Genomic DNA, 8,727 nt, shown 5'->3' on the forward strand with positions numbered 1-8,727 from the left:
AATGAAATTCTTAAAATAAACCTTCAAATTAAAATATATTGTTAATTTTATCATTAAAAAAAAATTATAAATTTCATATTCCCCTTGCAAACCCCCCCCCTCTCCCTTCATTTTTCTCTTTTTTTTTTAATTTTATTTATAAAAAAATTCTCAATCAAGAAAAAATAGTAACTTTCTCTACCACGTAATTTAACATCAGTGCGACATCAGGCAAACTATCTTACAAAGAGCTAGCACAAGCCACAGGGAAATTTTAAACAAGGTAGAACCAAGATACATTAAGCATTGTCAACAACATAAGTTCCATCGTCTACAACTTCAACAGCGAAACCAAAACCATAAAACCCAAAAAGGACTACATCACAAGTAACCAGCAATTTCTTGTTTTTTATCCGCTCCAGAGAAGTCGTTCCTTCGGAAATGATCAGAGAGCGATCGCTGGCAGACACTGAGTCAATACCCGAACCACCACCATTGCCGTGTTAACGACCATACCACGTCCCTTCTTACTATTCCAGTAATCAGCAGCAGCTAGACTGCTAGAGAGGGCAAACAAAGAACATTTCCCACACTCTTACCAGCTCTAACTTCCCATATCTCCTAGCAAAGGTTCTTTACCGCGGTTCGTTCTTGACTCAATCCATAGCCATCGCTTCTCCTTTCTTCCTTTTTTTTTTTTTTTTCTTTTCTTTTCTTTATCTCTTGATTGATAAGAAAACAAAGAGGAGTTGGTGCAATTTTACTAAGGGTCACAGTGAAGGGCGGCCTTGATCTTCTGGACGGTGCAGGAGATGAGGTTATTCACGGTCTCCACCGACTCGACGGTGAGCTTGGCGGTGGGCTGGCTGTTGACCAGGATTTGGAACGCCACGGTCAGCAGCGACCCCCCCACCTTCTGCACTCCCCCACCGCCGCCGCCGTCCGGCAGGATGGCGAAGCCCGACGGGAGGAGGGCCACATATGCGGAGTCGCCGCCGTTCATGACGACGTGCATTGCCGGTATGTCCACCGGCGCATACACCACCATCGACCCCGACGCGTCGGTGCACGTCTCTTGCAGTATCAGCATGCTGCTCTGGTTTGCGCTCACCGCCTGGTGTGCATTGCATTCCATCCCATCAAATTATTTAAAATAAACATAAGAACCTTTAATCTTCGACACAAAGCAATGTTGACCTCAGTGATTTAGCGAATTAAAAGATAAGATACATTAACATAACCTTCTTTTATTATAAATAATGCATAATAATAAACAAATAATATCTTTTAGGTACCATAATGACAATTCATAACAAATGTACGTATATGCCACTAACCCACTGACTTCTTGCCCAAGTAGACCAGAAACTCGATAAAGCACAATAATCATGTATGCTGTCAAAATTAGGTAAGCACCCGACTGTACTAGTAATTGAGCGAGATCTTAGCTTTTAGCAACTTTCATCAAAAAAATATTTTAAGCATATTAGCAACCTCACAGAAGAGAGGAGGAGAGAGAGAGAGAGAGAGGAGAGGGGGAGGAGCCTCCGGTTGGGAAGTCCAGCATGACGTCAGCACTGGGGAACCGTAGCTGTCAGTCGGTCATGTCGATCCCCGTTCCGACTTTCCGCAGATTACAACCCCTCTCTCTCTCTCTCTCTCGGAGTGTTCACCTCCCATGCCAATGCGCTTCTTTAGTACTGCCATACAACTTTTTATTATGTTCACAAAATTTTTCTAGAAAACTTTTTAGCTTCATGAAAAGGAGGAACACAGAAGAGAGAAAAAAACAGGTAGAAAGCAGAAACGGTAACAAAGTAACAGATGGAAAGCAATAAAGCACGATGAGGTTGACAGTGCAAAGAAAGCAATAGTGATACTTACGCTGGCACGGAGGAGGGAGACGGCGTTGCCGTGGTCCTGGCCCTTGGCAATGTGGGCCATCTCCTGCATGGGCCCCCCGTTCGACAGTATGTCCCACTCACTCCGGAGCCGCTCGTCCCGGAGGAAATCGAACAGCCGCTGCGGCGACACCGGCAGCCACACCGACGTCGCGGCGCTCAGCACCACCCCAGGCGGCTCCCCGGGGTCGTCCACGCTCTGCCTCGTCATCACCCTGACATCTTCCCCTATACTCCCCACGCTCAGCTTACTCCATTTGTGTGCGGACGACGCGCAAACCCCCGCACAGAAATTATCCGTCATTCTTTGCGCCAGCTTCAGCATGCTCCTCCTCCCGCTCGCAGTTATTGCTGCTATACATCATCAAAATTTAAAACAAATATACAAATATATATATATATATTTATTTAATCATCAATCCTTCATGTTTGCATTGCCGCCGATGGACGGAGGGAAATTAACTCACTGTTATGGTCTCGGGTGGGGAGGGAGGAAGACATAAGGATGGCGAGGCACTCGCACTGGCGTTGGAGGGTGGCGACCCAGCGGCGGGCGCCGAGCCCGAGGCCGGAGCGGAGGAGAGAGCGGTACAGCTGGTGAACCGCGGACTCGTCGTACTCAGCGTGTTCCACCCATGTGACCTGCGCGCCATGGCGTCGTTAGCTCATTAATGCCGCGGACTGTCGCCACCAAAGCAATTACACTGCCGGACCTGGATAGCACCATCCCGCATGATGCGAGGACACGCTAACACGCACAGAGGCTAACACAAGAGGACAAAAACACTAGCGCACCCGCTTCGAGCTGCCAACACATGGTCCTGACGGTTGAGGATTTAAAAACGCCACCACCATCCCAGCTTTGACTAGTAGCATGGCATCGAGATGTGGACTCGAGAGAGAGAGAGGAAAAACGACGGATAGAAATAGGAGTAGGACCTCCATCACAATGTATTGAAATAGTAGGTTTTCTCGGGCCACGCAATGGCTCAGAATCCTGATGACCAACGATGAAAACATTGGGGAAAGATAATATATATTAATAGGAGCTGGGGATCACGGAAGTACCATGGAAGGAAGAAGAAACGGGAATAGAAACCATAGATATGGAATTGATTAGGTGAAGTACTATTATCTTAATCTTAATATAAGAAGGAATCCCGTTTCACAAGGGCTTTTCACAAACAGGCAGAGTCGAACAGTCTGATGTGTTTGGAGTCCGGGAAGCAAGAGGAAGGAGAGGAGAGGCTTCCATGGATTATTATAGAATAGATATAATTTGGAGGAAAGGGAAATGAAACCGATAGGGAGGACAAGGGCGAAGGCGACGGCAGAGCATCGATTAGTGGCTGCTCGAGCAACGACAATACACCACGCCAGCTGACCGACTTTTTAATGGGTCAGTGACTTTTTGAGTAGTTTAAGCATTTTCCGAAAATAAAACATGACATATGGATTGAATACGGACAATAAGCAACCTAAAGGTGATGCTTCCAAGGAGTAGAAGAAGCATCGAATCCTTTTTAAAAACCAGGAGAAATGGCTTTTGGGGAATGCTGTGAATCGAAGCTGGAAGGTATAGAAAATTCATGGCAATCCACAGCTATTTGATGGAATCGGAAGGCACGCGACCCGATTATATTTTACGCAAGCCCGAGATTAGGCCTTGACTAATGAACACGGATGCACCGGGTATCTAGAACAAATGACACTGACTTCCAAATCCATCATGCGTCACAGGCTCACAGCTCCAGCCATATATTATTAATACGCCAATCGATACAAAGATATCACGAAAGATTTTTTAAAAAAATTGGGAAAAAAAAATCATGATTTAGTCGCTCATAACATGTGGAGAAGGGTGATGAGAGGAAGCCAGTGAATACCTTAGAATAGCCATTAGGCATGTCCTGAACCACACAACCAGAAGGGAGCCTGCGGCACCTCATATTTAGCGTAGGAGAAGAAGGGTTGTGTCTAATTCCATCAATGGATACATCGACTACAGCCCAGGCACCTTCAGCGATCTGTTTGCAGAACCTGAGGAAATTTACATCGCGAATCGGAACCAAAGGTGAAAGAACCTGGAGCTCCGCATGCATCTGGCATCAGAGAAAATGGGTAGAAGAATTGAATCGCATGGGATCGATGCAATTATACAAGCAGTTCAAAAAGGAACATCAGAAGGACAACTCACAAGCTGGAGGGTGCCATTTCTAGTACCACCCATGCCACTGGAAATTACTTCAGTGGTGGTGGTTCTCGCAATCATGCAAGGAAACATATCTGCCCACCGGCTCTGCAGAATGGTACAATTTGTTGCAAACAACAATAACACATGAATGACAGAGAAAACTAAGCAGTTTTATCTGTTCTACCTTGAGAACCTCCATCTTAAAGCATAGATGATATAGTACTAATTATAAACCTTGTAGAACCCAAAACAAAAAAAACTTACACTGCAGCGAAAGGAACTCGAGAAATTTTTCCGTGCAGAAGATGATATTATCAAAAAAAAAAAAACGCTAGTGCAGCAAATTCCTCATTTGATGCAGTTGAGAAAGAAATTAGAGGCAGTGTCTTGCTTACCGCATCCATGAGAGTCTCAACGAGGGCCGAGCTGTTGATGATCACCAAACCGGTCTCCCTGGTGGCCTCCGACACAAATCCAGCGGGCTTCATCCCGATGCACCGAGGGAACACCCGTTCGTACTCCTCATAGTTCAGCGTCTCCTTACCCCCTTCTAAGCTTGGGATCCAGAGGGGCTCGACCATCTGGGCCATCTTCACCAGCTCATCCATGGCAGCCAGCGCAAGCTCCAACAACATAGTCCTCTCCCTCTCGACCCCACCCATGGTGCCGACAGTCCTAGCATGAGTACTAACGTTTCCGAGTGGGCTCGACACCGCAGTTGGGAAATCAGCAACGATAGGCAAGGACGTCATAGGCACCGAGCCCAACCCGGCAAAAGCGATGGTGCCGACCGCAAGCTCCAAGCCTGAGTTGGGCAAAGGGAGAGAGAGTGGATTCGCCAAGGCTGAAATAGGCTTCCCTAAGAACTTTCCGGCGAGAGAACAGACTCGATCGAGCTCATCCTTCAGACGCGCATTCTCGATTCTCAGGTGCTGTTCTTCTAGAGAGACCTCACCGAGAACCACCGGCCCGCCGCAGTTGCTGCAGATGGGGTTCCTCATCGCCTCCCTGATGGACAAGTTCTCGGCCCGGAGCTTGTCATTCTCCTGCTTGAGGATAGTGTTCTCATGGCGTTCCATTTGGGTCTGATTTCAATATTTTCATCAGAAATTAATAAAGTACGAGGAGACAAAAAAACAAAAAACAAAAATAAATCAAGACAACAAAACAAGATTTTGCAGGCCTCGCGATCGTAGAGTATTGATACCTTCATCTGGGTACGCCGGTTCTGGAACCAGAACTTGACCTGGCGACTCTCCAGGTTGAGCCTTCTGCTGAGTTCCATCCTTTGTTTCTCATCCGGGTGGGGGCATTCCTTGAAGAGACTGTAATGATGAAATAATAATTTAGTTTCTTTCTACGATCCAAAACCTAAGATATAAGAACATAATGGAACCGTGGAAGTGGATCTCGTACGCTTCGAGCTCTTGGATCTGCTGAGGTGTGTGACGGTGGTATCTTTTCTTTTTCCGAGGGTTCTCCTGGTCTATATCGTCGCCGGAGCCACCTTCAAGGTTGTCGCTCCCCGATCTACTCTCGTTCTCATCTTCCTTGTTCCTACCCACTGTATCCACATCCCGTCCTCCCCCGCCGCCGCCGCCGGCGGCTGCACCACCGACCATAGACGATAGACTCCTGTCCCCTTGCCCGTCCATGTTTGTTTGCTGGCCAAGAAGTCCACAAACAGAAATCAACTAAAAGGACTCACAAAAAGTTTATAAAAAAAAAATCTTTAAGAATAGGCGGGGAGGAAGGAGGGCGGTGGAGAGAGAGAGAGAGAACGAACGAGAGAGAGAGAGAGAGAGAGAGAGAGAGAGAGAGAGGTTACCAGGGCGAGAGAGAGGCCGGGGGAGCTGAGCAAAGACTTGGAGAGGGAGGGGGAGACGAGGCGCGGCTGGGAGATGGCGCCGGCGGGCATCGCGGAGCTGCCGTACGGGATGTCAGCCACAACCCGAGCGCCACCGGAACCACCGTCGAACAAGCCACCCAAACTCATCAATGAACCCCCTCTTAATTCTCTTCTCAACTCCTCGCCCTAAAGGGCCTGCCTTTATTTTTATTTTTCCACAGTAATACTGGTTGTGGTACCACTAGATCTAAAAAGAGCTATTTCACTTTCCAACCCAAATTTTCTCAATTTCCCAGAGACATGATCACAGCACAGGAGACCAAGAAATCGAACACAAAGGAAGAGAAAACTAGACAAGAAAAGATCTAACGGAACGGAGAGATCAGAGAAGGCAACAGCATAAACGGGTTATGAACACATGCCCCCAGCTCCCTCTCCCTCTGTAACATAGGGCAGAAAGAAAGAGAAGGAAGCCAAGCGAACCCCCCGCTAGCGCCTCGTTCTCTTTCCGTCTCCCTCTCCCTCCGCTACCCCCTGATCAAAACCCAAACCCCAACCAAATCCAAGCAAGAAAAAGTGAAAACAAAAAATCCAAGCATGATTCTCAGAACAAGGAGATAGAAGCTAAGAAAGGGAAAAGAAAGGCTTCAAGGAGCATAGAAATGACAGGAGCTGGAGCAAAGGAGGTGAAGATTAAAAAAAAATTTAAAAAAAAACCCACATATGTGGACTCTACGCGGCCTCAGAAAACGAAGAAAAGAAAAAACCCAGAAGAGAGAGAAATGAACAGGAGCAACGACAAGTGAAAAGAAGGGGGCTCGGTTGACCGTCCCCACCGTCTTTCTCGAAAGAGAGAACAAATAAAGTCCAAGCCTCAGGATAAAAAAAACCAGACTCTGGATAGAAACGGAGGTCTACCTCCCCCCTTTTCCACAGTCGCCTGCTTTTAGGTCCCCCTCCTCCTCCCAGTAAAAAGCCAAAGTTGGCAGCAGAGGTAAAATGGGGAAGCCCACAGCGTTTCAGACGCCTCTCTTGTCCCCTTCTCCCCTCTCTCTTTCTTTCTCTCTCTCGCTAGCCAACAGGCTTCGTCGAACCGAAAGAAGAAGCGATAGAAGTGGAGGAAGAAATAAAGATTATTAAAAGAGCGAAACCAAAAAACTTAGATGAAAAAAGATGGGAGTGAAGGCTGACTTGCGGGTTGCGAGGAGGACACCAGTCAAAGGCCACCCTCCCCTTTTTCGTCCACCTTTCAGACCCCCCAGAAAAAAGGGACCGAGTTAAAGGGCTGACCCTCCCCTCGGCCTTCTCGCCGGACCGGCTTCCGCGGCTTCTCTCTCCTTATCTGGGCCTTCTCCTATTTTCTTTTCTTTTTTCCCCCTCTATAAATACAAATGCTCTGCTCTCCTCTCCTCTCCTCTCCTCGTCAGAGAAGAAGATTTTGCGCAGAGAGAGAAGGAAATGGGTCTGTCCCTATAAAGCTTGAAGGGATGGAGCTCTAAAAGACGGCTCTGCCCATGCTCTTAGGTGTAAAGACTCGGGAGTTCGTTTTGCGATAATTCTAAGCTTTTCCCGATCGGCCGGCTTATGTAAACGCGGCACGGATCGCTAAGCATGGGATTTGGGTATTGCGTGTTTAGGAAAGAAACAGAGGATGGGTGGTAAAAAACCGCGGTGGCGCAGCGGATTAGGACGCAATAAATGATCGGAGCTGAGGCTTGGGTGGCGAGCGCGGGGCCTGAGAGATATTGCTGGGAGGCTGGAATCGTGGGTGTGGATTCTCGTGCATGCGTGCTTGCTAGCCACCAGCTCGCCTTAACTTATGAACCTCCTCCATAGATACGACACGCTAAATAGTTTTCTTCTTTTCTAAAAGAATCTCATTTAATATTGAAGAAATGTTATGAGGATTTTTATAAGCCTCCGATTAAGAATCTGACTGGTTTGGAATCTCAGCACTCTCGACTTTGACATTGCCACTGTTGGAATATTTCATGTCCTCGGAACTTCATGGATAAGAAGCTTCTATTTCAACTTCCGCACAAATCCTCGAGCTCATTTCTTTCAAATGTGTCATGGGGCCTCTTCCGAGCTAGTTGTTGAGGTATGTCAGGTCAAAAATCCTTTTTTTGATAGAATTTTTTTAATCAAATGCGTCAAAAAAGTCTAAACTAATAAATGCAACTAAAAGGGAAAATGAGTAATACCTTGCGGTCCAAATAAATGAACGACTAATGTGACAATAAATGGGAGGGAAAAACAAAGATCCAGAATATGTAAGTACTGATTAGAAAGAAATAAAAGAATTTCTGATCTCATGACTGATTTTATGGATCATGCATGTGAGTTTTGTGGATATTAGAAATGCTTTAGGCATCCTTCTAAAACCTCCAAAAAAATACATCCCACTTCCTGGAAAATAAGCCACTAAGGTGTGATGGCACTCTTCCCAACTATAATTTGTCTCCATTTAAGGACTATTATATTGGAATTTAAGGTAAATTCGTTGTTTTATCTGGGTATAAAAGGTGGCAATATCATTTATAACACTCCCCAGATCCATGAATCTCAATTTAGAAGAAATTCAATGTTTTGGCTTCTCATTATTTATTTTACGATTTCAGAAGCAATGAAAGGGAAGGACTTACTAGGATATGGTTCTATCTATTCATGCAGGGGAAAATTTGGTAACCATTTACGAGGAGTTAAAATTTATGAGAGTGCCGATTCAACGTTTCAAAAGCTCCATTTTGTTGTGCTTATTTCTATGTCGTGGCTTTGTCATTTTTTTTAATTCGTACTATTCT

At 46.1% G+C, this 8,727-nt stretch overlaps 1 protein-coding gene across 4 annotated transcripts; it reads right to left on the reverse strand.

Annotated features, from left to right (window-relative positions):
* Positions 1-251: 251 nt before the first annotated feature.
* LOC105043416 (homeobox-leucine zipper protein ROC5) lies at positions 252-7,379 on the reverse strand. 4 transcript variants are annotated; one of them, XM_010920950.4, is made up of 9 exons: positions 7,115-7,369; positions 5,491-5,738; positions 5,282-5,399; positions 4,470-5,159; positions 4,078-4,179; positions 3,767-3,982; positions 2,348-2,522; positions 1,864-2,234; positions 252-1,093 (listed from the first exon to the last, which is right to left on the reverse strand). In XM_010920950.4, exons 2-9 carry the CDS (start codon positions 5,727-5,729, stop codon positions 743-745), a joined length of 2,262 nt encoding a protein of 753 aa, XP_010919252.2. In that variant the 5' UTR covers positions 5,730-5,738; positions 7,115-7,369; the 3' UTR covers positions 252-742. The 4 variants fall into 4 exon arrangements, with proteins under 4 accessions (XP_010919252.2, XP_010919250.2, XP_073111928.1 ...); XM_010920948.4 differs by having other exon boundaries at positions 5,903-7,367; XM_073255827.1 differs by having other exon boundaries at positions 1,864-2,231; positions 5,903-7,363.
* Positions 7,380-8,727: the final 1,348 nt, after the last annotated feature.

The sequence above is a fragment of the Elaeis guineensis genome, chromosome 4 (assembly GCF_000442705.2).
Source record: "Elaeis guineensis isolate ETL-2024a chromosome 4, EG11, whole genome shotgun sequence".
NCBI lineage: Eukaryota > Viridiplantae > Streptophyta > Magnoliopsida > Arecales > Arecaceae > Elaeis > Elaeis guineensis.